Source organism: Zootoca vivipara, chromosome 9, assembly GCF_965207765.1.
Source record: "Zootoca vivipara chromosome 9, rZooViv2.hap1.1, whole genome shotgun sequence".
NCBI lineage: Eukaryota > Metazoa > Chordata > Lepidosauria > Squamata > Lacertidae > Zootoca > Zootoca vivipara.
In genome coordinates, this window is record NC_142592.1 from 50874319 (window position 1) to 50890783 (window position 16465).

General features: G+C 43.9%; 2 protein-coding genes across 3 annotated transcripts in view; one reads left to right on the top strand and one right to left on the bottom strand.

Moving 5' to 3' along the window:
• The first annotated feature begins 289 nt into the window (after positions 1-289).
• On the top strand, positions 290-4113 carry NDUFB2 (NADH:ubiquinone oxidoreductase subunit B2). The gene is made up of 4 exons (XM_035126516.3): positions 290-447; positions 2168-2309; positions 3250-3353; positions 4038-4113. Exons 1-3 carry the CDS (start codon positions 350-352, stop codon positions 3322-3324), a joined length of 315 nt encoding a protein of 104 aa, XP_034982407.1. The 5' UTR covers positions 290-349; the 3' UTR covers positions 3325-3353; positions 4038-4113.
• A 10989-nt stretch (positions 4114-15102) lies between these two features.
• The window catches only part of BRAF (B-Raf proto-oncogene, serine/threonine kinase), a 50161-nt gene continuing 48798 nt past the window's right edge, over positions 15103-16465 (bottom strand). For both annotated transcript variants that reach the window (XM_035126518.3, XM_035126517.3), the window contains one exon: positions 15103-15166. In XM_035126518.3, the coding sequence (XP_034982409.3) occupies positions 15144-15166 (23 nt within the window). In that variant the 3' untranslated portion in view covers positions 15103-15143. The remainder of the gene's footprint in view (positions 15167-16465) is intronic.

The window sequence follows — 16465 nt, forward strand, 5'->3', positions numbered from 1 at the left end:
AAAGCGAAAAGCTTTGGTACTTTCCAGGCTGGTCCATTCTACGGAAGGGGGGAAGCGTCGCTTGGAAGGTGTAGGGCGCTCTGGAAGGACAACTCGCGCTTCTCTTCAGCTTTTCAAAATATATATCCACAGAAAAAGAAGCGGGAAATGTATGTTGACCTTCTCTAGCGGGGATATTTTAACGGTGATTCCTTTTGCTTCCCCCCCTCCGTGACTAGAATTGGAACGCGCCAAACAGAGCCGGAGTTACGGCAGCCAATCAGAGCACGGTTTATTGGGAGCCGAGGCCTACCCGGTAGCGGAGAGTGACATTGTGGCGGGTTGAAGGGCTCCGCCTGCGGCAGCCAGGATGGCGGGGTCTCTGTGGCGGATGGGCGGCGGGTTGCGATTGGCCGCCCGGGTCCTTCGTGCCCAAAGCGGTTCTGGCGCGACTACGGGAGTCCGGCGGTAAGCGCGCGGGGGGGGGGCGCACCTCGCGTGCCAGGAGGCGGGGCGAATTATGCAAAGCAATGGAACGGAGGGATGGAATGTTTGAGGACCCTCCCTTCTGGAGCTACATGACACAACAACCCCGCATGGTAGGCTGGCTGCAACATATGGTCTCCCCAGTAATACGTGCAGCCTACAGCCCGGTTCTAAACAAACATTACATAGAGTAGAGGTATTCCTGGGGGCTGCACGCCAGAGGTGGTCTGGGCCCGATCTATAGGTGCGACTCGTACTATAGGTTATGCTACCCTCGTGCAAAAGTCGGAGGTTTCTGCAGAGGCGCGAGAATCACCGCATCTCGCCATCCTGGTCTTGAATGGGGTAACTGTGCCTCTGAAGGACCAGGTGTGCAGCCTGGGAGTCATTTGGACTCACAGCTGTCCATGGAGGCAGCAATTTAATTCTGTGTCCAGGGCGGCTGTCTACCAGCTGCATCTGGTACGCAGGCTGAGACCCTACCTGCCCGTGGACTGTCTCGCCAGAGTGGTGCATGCTCTGCTTATCTCCTGCTTGGATTACTACAAGGGTCCCCAGACTACGGCCCGGGGGCCACATACGGCCCCTGAGGGTCTTTTATGTGGCCCCCAGTGACCCCCACTGCCGCCGCCCGCTGTTACTGGCGCGACTTCCGACCCGGAAAAGCGACTTAAATAGCTTGTGCGCACGCGCAAGCGTCATTTCCAGTGTACTTCCGGGTCGGAGGAGGCTTCTGCACATGCGCACAAGCTATTTCCGGCGCTTTCCAGGTCAGGAGTGTGCCAGAAATAGCGTTTGCACATGGGCGCACACAGCCACGTGCTCCCGCGCCGCAGTGCGCGCTCCCCCACCCTCCGGCCCACCATGCAATCGGTGCGGTGGGCATCCGGCCCCAAGCCGGGTAAGTTTGGGGACCCCTGGATTACTACAATGCGCTCTACGTGGGGCTACCTTTGAAGGTGACCTGGAAACTGCAATTAATCCAGAATGCGGCAGCTAGACTGGTGACTGGGAGTGGCCGCCGGGACCACTTAACATCGGTTCTGAGAGATCTACATTGGCTCCCAGTACGTTTCCGAGCACAATTCAAAATGTTGGTGTTGACCTTTAAAGCCCTAAACGGCCTTGGTCCTGTATATTTGAAGGAGCGTCTCCACCCCCATCATTCAGCCCCAACACTGAGATCCAGCGGCGAGGGCCTTCTGGCGGTTCCCTCATTGCGAGAAGTGAGGTTACAGGGAACCAGACAGAGGGCCTTCTCTGTAGTGGCACCCGCCTTGTGGAACACACTTCCAACAGATGTCAAGGAAATAAGCAGCTATCCTATTTTTAAAAGACATCTGAAGGCAGCCCCGTTTAGGGAAGTTTTTAATATTTAATGCTATATTGTTTTAATATTCGATTGGGAGCTGCCCAGAGTGGCTGGGGAGACTCAGTCAGATGGGCGGGATACAAATATATTATTATTATTATTCTCTTTCCAGGCATGCAAGGGGCATTATGGCAGCTCAAGTGCGCATTCCAACCAGGCAAAAGCACGCAAGCAGCTTGTGCCCTGGAGAGAGTTCTGGGGGACAAATAGAGTGGCTTGAAAGGCCATATTTGGCACCCCAATACCATATTCTGCACAATTTCTGCCCTTCTGTGGCCCTGATTGTTGATGACACTTGCTTACTTCTACGTACCTGTGTTTGTCCTGCAGCGCAAGTGGAGAGGTGCGTGTCTTCAAGTACCGCCACTATGTAGAGCCTTTGCCAGCCCAGCGGATAAAGGGGGAAGTGCTCAGTGCGTTCATGTGGTTCTGGATCCTGTGGCACTTCTGGCATGATCCTGATGTTGTGCTGGTGAGAGCTTGAATGGGCTGGGAAAGACTATAAAGCAGTAGCATCAGGGTTATCATCTCTACTGAGGTGAAGTATTGAATGTGATTGAAAAATAATGTCTCTTGTTACCTAGCTGTGTGCATGAGAGATTTGAAATTACTGTACAGAAAAGGCCTGCTGCTGAGAAGATCATAAAGGAGCTTTCAGTCTTTCTCTGGGGAAGATTTTTCATAGATGGGGTGTCAACTCCAAGAAGACTCATTCCGTAATAGCCACCCTCTTTGCTTCCCTTGGGGACACACAGAGCAGGGTATCTGAAGAGCATCTTGGTATACAGTGGTACCTCTACTTACGAATTTAATGCATTCCGAACACACATTTGTAAGTCAAAAAAAAAATGTAAGTCGAATCCCAGAGGAATGCATTGGGAGAAAAAATTCGTGAGTAGAAGCAACCCTATCTAAAATTCGTAAGTAGAAAAAATCCTATCTAAACCGTATCCAAGATGGCGGACGGAGCTCCATTCGTAAGTAGAGATACCACTGTATATGGGAGGTGATATTTCAGGTGATCTGGCTTCAAACCATTACAGGCCCTAAAGATTAAGATTGGCATTTTAAATTGGGTTTGGAAACTGACTGGAAGCCACTACATTTGATGTAGCATAGGTGTAATATGATTGAAAGACCAAGTCCCAGGTAACGATACTGTGACCCTTTTTTTTGAACATCTGGTTTCAAAACCATTTTTAAAGGCTGCTGCTGAAGAGAAGTTACATAAAAGCCTTTAGGTATATACCTAAAGTACTCCTGGCTTAAAGCTTTACTCATTAGCTTAGACTGTTGTAGTTATATCTGTCTCTGCATAGAAGCTAGAGAGTTTGGCGGACTTTGTCCCAAAACATGTTTCTGTATCCTTGGTGGTGTAGTGTTCAATCTTTTCCTTTCCCCATCCCAAACAGGGTCACTTTCCTTATCCAGATGCTTCTCAGTGGACAGATGAAGAGCTGGGAATCCCTCCTGATGATGAAGAATAACTTGAATACTTTGTTCTAAGCACGTTTAGGTATGATGGCACTTCTACATGACATTCTACATGACTATTACTCCTTAGGCTAAACAAATGAAGTGGCTCTGGAATACTGTCACTTACCCCCTTCATACCCATTCCCAGTTATAAGCATGTTTGAGGTACATGTCACTACACTTTCCCACTTTTATCTCCATTTCCCCCAGGAACTCACAATTTGCTTTTCTCCAGATCCAAAATGTTATGTAAACTGATGGTGCTGTCTTAGATTAACAACTCAATTTTCACTTAAGGTAGAAATTGACTGGCAATTAATGAAGCTACGTATGTGAAGGTCGTAGAGCAGACATCGGGTTATGTACAATACAGCTGTTCTGCTACTGCAGACGTGCATTTGCACAACAGAATATTCCACTCATCTCTCCAGCCCCCTGCACACTCTCAAAGCCCATCTCAGGAGCAGATTTTGAGGTGTGCAGGGAAGTCCTACTGTATGAACAGAACTCTGCATGTGCAGCACTGAATACCACTCCCCTCCCCAACAAATGCAGTTGAAATATTACCTCTCCCATTTTCTATATTGAAAAATCAGCACGAAACTTCAGTGTGGCAAGATGTGCTTGCCTTGTTCATGGCCTATTTTTCTTGTTTCTAGTTATTAAGATTTGTGCACTTGAAAGCAAATCACCCCAACTAACCATCTGTCCTTACCGCTTGCAGGCTCCTGGGAGATCTACAAATGGCTTCATTTTACAGAGACTTTAATTCATGTTGTAAATAAAATTAACTAACCAGATCACAGCTGTTTGAGGAAGTGGTGATGTTTTCAAACTGGGGTGGGGGGTGTTTACAACGTATTGTATCTTAAAACTCATGTGCATTTGGTACTAGAACTTCCAATTGTGTAAAAGTCCTGACTTCCATATATACCTTCTAGCTAATAACAGTCAGAACCATAGCTGTCAATGTTTCCCTTTTCTCGCGAGGAATCCTATTCGAAATAAGGGAATTTTCCTTAAAAAAGGGGGAAAGTTGACAGCTACGGTCAGAACTAAGGGTCTGCTGTGGCTTAGTGTGACTACATGTTCTCTTTCAGAAACTCTTATTTAGGAGATGCCAGGGATTGGTTCTACCACTGGGCCATGGTTCTTCCCATGTAGAGCGAAGCCATTTTGTTACACGTGAGGTGTTTGCATCTTGCTTCTCACCTGCACTCTTCAGCTGCAGCTGAGCTATATACAATTGAGAGCAGTACTGGTTCCTGCATGTTAAGGATACAGACAAGTTCAAACATGTTTAGAGCTGAGCAACAATATGGGGTATGGAAAACAATTCCTGTGAAGAAAGACAGAAGAAACTGGGTTCAGGTAGCTTGGAGAAGAGATTCACTGTGTTCCGGCACCTAGTAAAAACTCATTTGTGCTCAGCTTTTGCTGACCATTGCATACAAATTTGCTGTTAACAGCTATCCCAAATTAATTTTTGTCCTATAGTAAACACTGCTGAATTTACTTGAATGTATTTTCAGTTACTTCTGTAGTAAGACAATTATGCGATGATTTTATGAAAGGTGCTATAGAATACTTAAAATAAGACAGGTCGGTAGAATATAATTGCCCTCTTCAGACTTCAGATTTTAAAGAAGTGCTGAGACATGTTCTCCGCCACCACAAATGGCAGAACTAGGCTGAAGTTACAGGAGGATAAATCTCAGTTGGATATCTGAATTATCCTCTTGATGGTAACAGCAATTTGATAATGGAAGCAGGGACCTAGAGGGGTGATGGACCTGCCCTCAATTGAAGGTCTTCAAAGCAGAGGTTGGACAGCCATCTGTTGGAGATGCTCTAGCTCTGAGTTTCCTGGAGTGTAAACAAAGTGAGGGGAACCTTTGGCTCTCCAGATGTTGAAGTCAAAACTACCATAATCCCTGGCCATTGGCACTGATAGAAGCTGTAGTTCACCAACACCTGGAGGGGAAAAGCTTCTCCACTCCTGGAGTAAGGGGTTGGACTAGGTGGCTTACAAGGACCCATCCAATTCTGATTTCAGCTGTGAATTCGCCCCCTTTATTAACACTCTTACACAGACTCCATGCAGTCAATCTTTATTATAGCAGTATTCACATCAAATACATAGAACTTTTTAACTTTTTATATAATACAGAGTTCTTTAAATAACTTTACACAAATAGTTCTTCAATCTCTGTTTTCAGCTATCAAACTTTAGTTTATGTCTCCATGCTTTCTAAACCAAACTGGACAATATTTCCCACTGTACAAATTTACATGAGAGAAAAAAAGCTCCAAAATACAAATGAAGGGAGTTTAGGCTAAGGGGTTAAACATGGGAGGAAAACAACCAAAATTAATCTGTGTGAGCATTTACAGTGAATAACCGGGGAGAAGGAAAAATAATTGGAGTCAGGGAGGAAAAGCTGCAGTGATCCATGAGACAGAAAGCTGAAAATAAACATTTTCCTATGAGTTTAGAAATACAGGCCGTTAAACATTTAGTTACTCCATTGTCATTTTTAAAAAGTAAGCTATGGATATCAATTGTCTTCTGAAGAAAGAACAGACTTTAAAAATTGCAGACTTGTGGAGGCTCAAAACATCTTGTGGCAAATACAGCTTCAAGGAATGCTGGGTTGGGATATGAATTTCACTGCACTAATTAAAAACACTATACACATTTCTCCTTTCTAGAGTAACTGTTTTAACATTATTTTGTGTGTGTGTCATCTGACTTGCGCAATCACTTCCACTGGGTCTAACTGTACAGTGCTTAGGGTTGGCAAGTTCTACTCGAAAGACTCTGCCCATCGCTATAAAGGTGGGGAGCACACAATGACAGCAAGTTTATACCAGTGGCAACTCCCCCCGCCCCACAATGCATCAACAGTTTCATCTGTCTTTACACCAGGTATGATTGCAGGGGATAACCAGAATCCTGGTTGCTATAGCAGAGAAAGATGGGCATAGGGGCCATTAAAAGCAACAATCTTACGAACTGCCTATTCCCTTGCAACAGCCAAACCCTTGAAGTTGTTTGTGGGTAGGCACCTGTTAGTTCGTAGTGTTACAATGAAACAACAGATTGGAATGCTATTGTTGAAGGAATGGAGAGAATGATAAACTACAGTGCATTTTCCCAGTCTCATTGGAAAGTAGTAGTGTGGTCTAGGAGAAAAAGGACAGCACATGTAACCAAATGTGGTTATAAAATCTTCTAAAGGAAATGGGAGCAATGAAAGAAAAAGCCCATGTGTATTTCAGAGAGAACAGAAAGCAAGGATGTTGACTACTGTTTTCAGCTGCTTGGAAACAACTGTTTTGCCCTTCACTGGTCCCTAGTAGCCAGGAGAGGTGCTGGTTACATAAACTTCCGACTCAGGCTAGAAGGGCTATTGCAGTCCAGTGGATGGGCAAGCAATGCTCAGCTTTCAATTGGCACTCCGTTCTTTGATCACAATATACTCCCATGACCTTCTCCCTACTCAAAATGCAGGGCGCCATGAGCTAGGAGCAAAATAAGTATTGGCCAACATCAGTCACATGGCAAGGGAATTATTTTGTGAGAATGAAATGGGTAAAACTGCTGTCAAGTCAATTCTAACAGAATTCTAACAAACTGGAGGTCTACATTATGAAAAAGAAAGCTGGGGCAAGGGTGAGCTTCTGTCTGGTCATTGTGTAAACTGAACATGGGAACCTGCCCAAGCTTTGGGGGTTGGGGCTAAATCTACGGGATACATGCAAGCTGGTCACTGCCCAATTTTAGTCACAGGAAGGAGTGAGAAAGGAGGAGAATCTGGAAGGAACGAGGTGTGTTTCTTTGAACCTTTCACAGCTTTGAATTTCAAAGTACATTTATTGCACTTAGGTTTTTTATTTTTAAAAATCATTTTAATCAAAAGTTATTCAAACTCGGCCGTATACTCTCAACCTAAACAACAATTCCCACATTTCCCCTCCCCGCATTGGTCCATTTTATCATCCTATTTCAATATGTGCCTAAATGAATGCTTGCCCCCACCAACCTCCAACCCTCCCCACTCCCCACTCCCCTGCCCACAAGCCTGTAGGTCCTAACATGCCTGTTGGAATCTCCCAAACAGCATAAAACCAGTGGAAGGGTATTAACTAGGCAGAGCGCAAATGAAGCACAATACCTTAGATGTCAAAAACAAACACCCCCCCCCCGACAATCCATAATGGCACAGTCTTCTGCTCTGCATTTCCCTAGCTCAGAAAGGGGAAGGTAGAGTAATTCTATTTAATTACGGCTCCAAGGTAATTGCAGAAAGAGTACATACCAGAGGCTGAATGGAACAGATGGATATTGCTCTGGCAATTGCAAAATAAATGCCTAGAAAATTTCAGAATGCTCTCAAACCCACTACAGCTGCCAAAAACGGGGTCTGAAATAAAACAACTAAAGCAGCAACCATGTACACGCCTACCTGTGAGTAAACAGAGTGGGACTCACTTCCATGTAATTATGCATATGATAGTGTTGCATGAGACTTATATTTTTTTGGAGGGGTGGAATGGGCCACAGCTCAGTGGTGCAGTACATGCTAGGCAGGCAGGAAGCCCAGGGTTCAATTGCAGAATCCCTTGCTGCAGGTTTTGGAGAAATCTTGGCTGCCAGTCAGACTTGACTATTCTTGCTAAAACAGACAAAACGTTCTGACTCACTGTAAAGCAGCTTTGTGTGTTATCATTATTATCTATGTGCTCTTTTAAGAAAGGGACCTATCTCAGGGCTATGTGGGCTTTTGCGTTTCTATCCTAATTCATACACTTAATGCCGCTTCTACATAAATCCTAATAGCGGGCCAAGAACCTAAAGGGTAGGAAAGAAACTGGAGAGGCCAGTTCAAAATCCAACCCATAATTTTTTCCTAGGCAGGTGGATGGAGAACAGCATCACTACGGAAGATACAACTTCAGTACTTTTAGTCTATTGACTGCTTCTCTGTTATTTATCCATGATCTTTCAACTTAAATCCCACAAAAAACTGGTTGGGGTTTATAGACAGGTTACCTATAACAATAGGAAGCCTGAAGAAGATCGGACACCTCTCAATCAGAGAAAAGGGTCTTGGCAATCCTGGGTTGTAATCCTGTTTATGGTTACAAGCATAACCACCCCCTCCTTTTCCAGTAATATTAGCAATCAAACAGGTCCCCCCCCCCCTAGTTACAGTGAAGTCTCAAAAAAGGTACTCTTCTCCACCTTCATGCTACAATTCCTTTTATAAAATGGCTGGCTCTCAGAAGAGGCAATGATGTCTCCATTTCCCCCCTCCTTTACAAATGCCATTGGTTCTTTTTCTATAATTAGTTTAAGGTGTGTTTTTCCAATTCATCAACATATGAGGGTTTTGGGGAGAGAAAAACTTGCTCTTGGAAACACAAGATACGTGTTCTATCTACGGGCACAATCGACTTGGAACATCTCCAGAAAAAGCTCAGCTAAGATAAATTGACATTTATGCTGCAGGTCTACTAGCGCCATTTGTTTCAGTGGTCAGGAGATCCTGTTCCATAGATGGGTTTCCTCCAGTTCCACCCACATTTGAAAATGGAAGAAATGCAAAGCTGCTGACCTAGTTAGATAAAGCACCTACGCAGGTATCTCTAGAATTTCTCAAAAGTCACAAAAGGCACAGATCATTTGGCAAATTGCAAAGGAAATATTTTAGAGAGTATACATTTCCAGTTTAAGTGTGAGGGATCCATTATAAAGCAAAACCTCACTTACGTGTGCTTACTACCTTCCCTCTCAGGTGCGAGCACAGACAGGCTTATACTCCGGGGTCAAAGCAAATCTTAAAAGGTTAAGCAATATATTTTTTTGCAAGTTGCCTCTCTTCCAGATTAAGATTGCAGATGAAGCCAAACGTAGAGACACCAAGCGACCTGCTTTATTGGACGAGTATGTACGGTACCAAACATGCTTATGTAAAACCACATTGGCAAAGGTCCGACCAACCCTAAAAACAAAACAAAACACAAAAACACAAACCCCATAAGCATTCCCATCTGCCCTCCCTTTTGGAAGTGTAGGTCCTGGGGGTTTTCAGCTAGCTTACGTTGCCTTGAGTAAAGGGCTGGCCCGTGACATTTTGCTGCCTAAGGTAGAGGGCAGGATGGCACCTTCTCCCCATTCTACATACAGAGGCTGGCTGGACTGGGAAGTGAATCTTATCTTCTGACACAGGTGGCAGGGTAATATCCTCCACCAAATTGGAGGCAGGCTAGTTTGGAGTGAGGGACACAACTTTGCAGCATATGCAGCTCTGCCCTCCGACAAAGGGGAATGGCTAGGGGGTTCAGGAATGACGTGGCCTGCCCCTGCTGCCTCGCGCATTAGGAGTGGCCTGCCTAATGGCAGAGCTGACCTTGCGTAGTGGGTGGGACAATGAAATCTCTGAGCATTACAGAACAAGCTACAGTTGGGGTGGCTCCGTGTACCTTGACTGAAGACACTCTGGTGCACTCCCTCTCCACTGCTAGCAGTGAATTACACCCGAGATTATTGTAACTGAATACAGTTCTAGACTACCCACGTAGTTAGGCCTACCAAAGAAAGAAGAATGGAAGCCATGGAATAAGTGACTCTGGTGCAATTTCGTATCTCAAAGCTAACCTAGCCAAAGTTGGTTCAGAGTGAATCCAGAACATAGTCCCGCAAGGCTCAACGGGGTCATTCCCTTCGGGCAACATCCAATGGACGGTAAGTTAATTAGCTACAGTACTATGAACTGTCTGTGCTACACATGCTGCACTCGCGGTCCAAAAAGTGATTCAGTATAACACACCTGCAAACACATACCCCCTACCAGAACTCTTTCACTAAGCCTTCTGCTACAACCCCCCCCAAAAAAACCAAACCAGAAGCACCTGCTCCCACACAGAAGATCAAAATGTAACGCTCTTTCACAGTGGAAATTGCCGTGTAAGAATGCCCTTCACAAAGAGTAGCAGAAACTTACAGCAGGTATGATCAGGGTGTAGGTTACGGTGGATCTCAAACTAGGTTTGGGTCAACTGCTGCCCATTACTGTCTCCCAGCATCGAAAAAAACCCCCAAACCTGGCGGCGAAGCAACAAACAGCACTGCAAACAACTTTTGCATAAATATCCCCAGTGCCAATGCAAGGATGGTGCCAATGCACGTGCCATGCCAGTACAAAGATGGCATCAAGTCTCGTGTGCATTGTCGCCTTCGTCGCTGAGGAATTTAGCAGTTAGACCATGGGACAACAGTGTCTTAGAAAAAACAAATCCGCTGTTGGAGCCCACCTGCCTATCTTTTCAGGAGAGCTCAAGGCGGATTCTTCATTTTCAAATTTAAGGGCAATTTCAAGCAAGTGAGAGCACAGAATTAAAGTGACCTGTACTATGTTTTATCAGGTTATGGCGACTCAGGGACGACAGCAGGAAGGAGAAAAAGGAAGCTTCAGCATAAATGTCCTACTGAAGCAGCAGCCAAATGACCTGCAGTATGTTCAGATGCAAGTGGAGAAAAGTCAAAGCGTATGTAGCTCATTCTAAAGTGCTTTGTGGGAACAAGACCCTTTTCCTACCGCTTTATCTATATATTTTTATTATTAAAAAAACATCCTTACTGCACATGAATGAATAACAAAGTTGTAATACAATCAAGCCGGGATACACACACATTCAACATTCTATAAGCCCAAAGAGAAGTGTGCATTTTCAACTAGTATTTCCAATGAGCTAAGCAGGTAAGAATAGAACTCAGCAGAATTTGGTCTCCCGTACATGATTCAAAATTTGGCAGAGAAGCAGGGCTGGCCTTAGTACTAGCAGACCTTAGAAGGGCAGCATATTTGGAGAGCAGCAAAGGGGCTGTTGCTTCCCCATGTTGCTTCAGGGCACTTCTTATTGCTGTTCAGGAACAATTAAATATGGGATAGGCCTTGTTTGCACGTCACCTTAAAGCATAGTTTAAACAAAACAATGATTTTAAGTTAAAGAGCAATATCCTGGAATACAGCAGCTCACAAGATCCCCACAGGCTCTTGCTGTTCCTTCCTTCAGTGCCCTTGGCTTACCATCATGGTCTGTTAGACATGATGTCAAGGAGATAAAGATGTCGAGGAGATTAAAAAAACAGCACAACTTTTAGAAGACATCTGAAGGCAGCCCTCTAACAGGAAGTTTTTAATGTTTGATATTTTATTGTATTTTTATAATTTGCTGGAATACGCCCATATGGCTGGGCAGGGTATAAATAATGAAATTGTTGTTGTTGTTAGGAGAAAGACTATGAGCACTGGTTCACAAGTAATGACAAGACACCCTCTGGTATGTTTCTTCCCCAGGGTGCTGAAAAAGGCAGGGGAGGAGAGGAGCATGGTCTTTTGAGCATAAGGGAAGGGCCATACCTCAGTGGCAGAGCGCCTACTTTGCAGTCAAGTCTTGGTTAGGAACATTCCACATCTGAAATCCTGGAGAGCCCTTGCCAGTCAGTGCATCAAAAATACTGAGCAGAGGGACCAACAGTCTGGCTCGATTTGAGGCAGACTTGGTATACAAGTATGGTTTAATGTGATGTGCAAAATGGGCCAATGGCTGCAAACCTCAGGAGGAAGAGGAAAGGGTGGGCCGCCTGTGAAGTGCAATGGATTGGCCAGCAGTCAACATTCGAGCTGTAATTTTTTTTGGGGGGGGGCAAAGGGAAGAGGCACCAGAGTGACTGTCTGCTCTGAAGAGAAATAGGGACATGAAAGATGTCACATGCTCAACAAGTATCAGGCTAGGCAGGAGGGGCAACAGAACTACAAGACTGTGGAGAACAAGTGGAAATGCCAGAGGATTCTAAGGTTTCACCTAGCTAGCGCGGGAATATCCCCACATCCTAAACAGCAGCAACAGACCTCTAAAAGCCCAAACAACCGGATGCTTAGGCATTTTCTAAATCTGGTCTAGGACGCTTGCACATCAGAAAGTTAAGCACTACAACCTGCATGTGGAAAACCCACATTCTCTCTCTTGCAACTACCAAACATCTCTAAATGGCCTGTTCTTCCATGGTGATGCTTGCCAGCACTCAAGCCCCGAGAAACAAAAATGAGGTTTACTAATGTAGGAAAATTCTACAGCCAAAAAGTATGGGAAGCAGATGGTGCCTTCACTCCCCACCAATTAGGATGTGGGTGGACTAAATGGTCCCTGGCAGAAATTTGCACCGATTCGTGTTGGATTTATGGGTGTGATTCCTTATTCACTGCCCCATTACCCCAATGCGATTTGGAATGTACAGGTCTCAAAGAGCTACTGCTTGGTTTTTATTTGTCTTGCATGGTTTTAAGATGATGATAGGAGACGTCTTGCTATTTTCTTCTTTTAATGCCAGTAGTAGCATACTCCAAAAGTCTCTGTGCATTGTAGTGTGCACACACATGAGCAATTGCAAGGGTCTCCAAATGTTCATCTCTGTAACAGACCTCTTGCCACTCCAGGTTCAGCGGTTGGGTGGTGGCAGTAGTGATAAGAAGAGGCAAGGTAAGTATGGAAGAATGGTCCATATTCAGAAAGTTTGAGAAACACTGCTCTCAAACCAAATCTGCACACCGACACACACAAAAACAGCTAAGAAAAGCACAGCAAACCAGAATTGTGTTTTTCTGGTTCAGAGTTATTGTGGGTCGGGCACACTCTTTGTACATCCACACAAACTGCATTATTCTCATTATCCTGCCCACATCCACTGGAATTCTCTCTAGCACAACCAGCCGCAGAAGTAAAAAGGAACTGCCCAAGAACTTCCATAACTTCAGTAGCACTTGTGCAGAGAAGGCATGAAATATGACCCAGTGACTTCTAACCACTTGCTATTGCTACCTTGATTATGTCCCATATTTCAATTGTTCCTTGGTCTAATTTCTGTTAAGCGCCCTGGTGCTCAACAATAACAATCCAATGAAATGACACTTGTGGTTTAGAAGAACAAGGACCACAACAGGGTATGCTTGCTTTCCATGAACATACCTTATTTCCTAGAAAGACAGTTCCCTTTCTCTTAGCTTTCCTAAAAACAGAGCTATTTATCAATCACTACTTAAACTCTCTCATCAGATGACCAGCTTCCGCTAGAAATGTTTAGTAAAGGAGAGGTTGTCTCCAGCCTCCTATTTTCTGGAACTGGGCAAAAATGCACTAAATGTCAAGGCTTCGGTGGACATTGAGCTTCTTTCTAGTGGCATCTAAGTTGGCTCTTTAACAAAAAGAAAAGAAATGAAATGAAATGAAAATAAATCTACTGTATGTTATATTAATCAACACAACAAAGAATTCTGCTGACAGCATTCTGATTCCAACTAGGGGTAACTTTCATCCCCTCCCCCCCTTTTCTGGATAAAAATAAGAATTAGGACCCATTTTGCAAATGAGGATTAAGAGTAAGACAAAGAGAGAAAGCAAAATACAATCGCCACCATTTTTAAGCCACAAGACATAGAGCAAGAAAAGAAGTGACATAGAAAAAGTTGGGGATAGGCAAATAGTGAGCGAAGATGTCAATGTTGATCCAGCAAGTACCATTTCTTAACAAAACCTTCCCAGCAGACTGCCATTTAAGACAACTTACTGCATATTAAAACACACACACTTGCTGAGTTTGCAGATTCAACATGTTTTAAAGTTCTTTTTCAAAAAGTACCAAAGCACAATTTTTGGAATGTGTAATTCTTTCAGGGAGGGGTTGCAGATGGGTTTTCCTTTTTAAAACATAATCAGTTCAACCTGAGAGCTCCCGTTTATGAAACATTAGGTACCTGACGTTATCTTGCACCTTTTAAAATAGGTACATTTGTTTTTCATAGTCTGCATTAGACTTTTTGGACACCCCCCCCAAAAAGGCAACACACAAACATACAGAGTGAAATGATATCAGCAAAAAATGAAAAGAAGCTACATGTTTCAACACTTCGATGCAATTTTGTAAAAACGTTTGTTGCTGGACAGATGAGCGAGAGAAAGAAAGCCCCCCAACCCTTTCTGAAAGTGTACAAAAAGGAAAGATAGGGGAAAGGGTGGCTCTGAACAGGAGATAAAAGCAATTCTGGAAAGAGAAGGTGCAGCATCCCCTTTTCCTTCAAATTAATCCTTTCTCAGACTCCCCCTTCCACGTATCTGCCAATCTGGCCATGTTCCTGTTGTTGCGGTTTTTTTACCTGAAAGAGCAGGTGCTCCTTCAGCTGAAAAGGATATACTGCATTTATCCCATTGATTGGTAAGCACACCAGGAAAAAAAAGACCACACATAACCCTAGGAAAAAAATAAATCAGACCCGAGGATGATTGTTTTGATTAGCTGTGTCTCGTCAGATGTTCAGCCTTTGATAACTCGTTGTTAGAGGGAGAAAGCCGACCAGCAGACCATCCCAAGCCAATGATGCAGTAGGAGTTCCAATCTCATCATGCCAGAGCACCAGAAAGTCAAAGCACGAGCCCTCCTCTCTCCTGGGAATGATGCCAATGGAACAGGCAGCCACAGCCAAATGCACATGGCGTTTAGACTGGAGGTGAACATACAGGCAGCATAGATTCTGGTTCCTAACAAGGGATTTTCCCTTCCCACCCAAAGTTGGATTGGTAATTCCATTCTGCTCTCCTCTAAGTGTACAGATCTCTTTCCTCTAAATTTCTTTTCTTTTCCTGTTTTTTTTTTTTTTTTGAGGGGCAGAAGAGAGTCTGGATGTTATAAAAAGAAACTGTAGGAACACAAGACTATTTTTTTTATAAAAAAAATGAGAGAGTGGATTTGCTGCCAATGTTGCCGTGGCTACTTGAACGCTGCAAATTCGCCTGTAGAGGGAGGACAAGAGCTGAGTTTAAAAAGTTGGGTTTCATTCATCAGCAAGACAGAAATGTTATCCAGCATAAATTTGACACTATATACAGGATGCAGCAGGTGTTAGGAGAAATGTAATTGTTAATAATTAAATGTACAGAAGGATATCATTGGCAGAGACAGAAGACAAAGTTACTTTCCCCAAATCTCTTAACTATGGGTTTCCAAAAAGCAAACTTGGCCCATATGGCAGGGTAGTAAGAGCCTGCATACTCTCATGAAGAATGTGCAAATGCAAAGTTTTATCATCGTTCAAATTTCTAAGATTATTCTCAACATGTTTTAGCTTACACTGATGTGGTAGCCACACAATGGCAGCTGCTCTCTTGGGGTCAAAAAAGCAAGGGTTTATTGGCATGTCTCTCTGCTCTCCAAACCCCCATACTCATTTTGGAATATATAAAAAAAAATAAAAATTGTCCAGTAGCATCTTAGAGACCAACTAAGTTTGTTCTTGGTATAAGCTTTAGTGTGCATGCACACTTCTTCGTGTGCACACAGACGAAAGCTTATACCAAGAACAAACTTAGCTGGTCTCTATGATGCTAATGGACAATTATATATATATATATATATATATATATATATATATATATATATATATATAGACTGTGTCAGACCAACACGGCTACCTAACTGATTTAGGAGACAGGGAATGGATGGAGCTTCCATTTCCTGTCACATGGTGGAGTTAAAAGAGTTTATCTGAAGAAGCTACACTCTGGAAAACTTTAAAAGGTAGACTTTCTAGTAGCTCTACTTCAGAGCAGCAGGCTAACCAAATACCATACTATTAGCATGTATGTGCACCCTATTAACCCTACCCAAATGAGAAATTTTGAGCTCTGGTTTCAAAAGCAGGTATGCCTGGGTTCTACTTTCTCCAGCTTATTACCGGTACATAGGTCTCTGGTCTCTTATCTTAGCAAGGCCCTGGGTGAACTAACAGCTTCACCATTTGTTGCAGTAGAAAAAGCAAAACCTTGTGCTTTGGGGCTAATTTTAAGAACATTCATGTTCTTTCACCCATTCCAAACTACAGCCTTTGGTTACCACCTTCGGTCCATTTAACACTGACTGCTGGCTAGTCTGTAAATAAGAAATTGCACCCCCACCGATCCTCTAGTCTTCCTGATTCAGCTTATCATTCAGAGTGTTAATTGGTGCCACGGGATTGTGAAGATAAAAATGTGTTAATTTGGAAATGCAGGGCTCCAGTAGACATTCCATCTAGCCATAGACTAAGAAAAGCA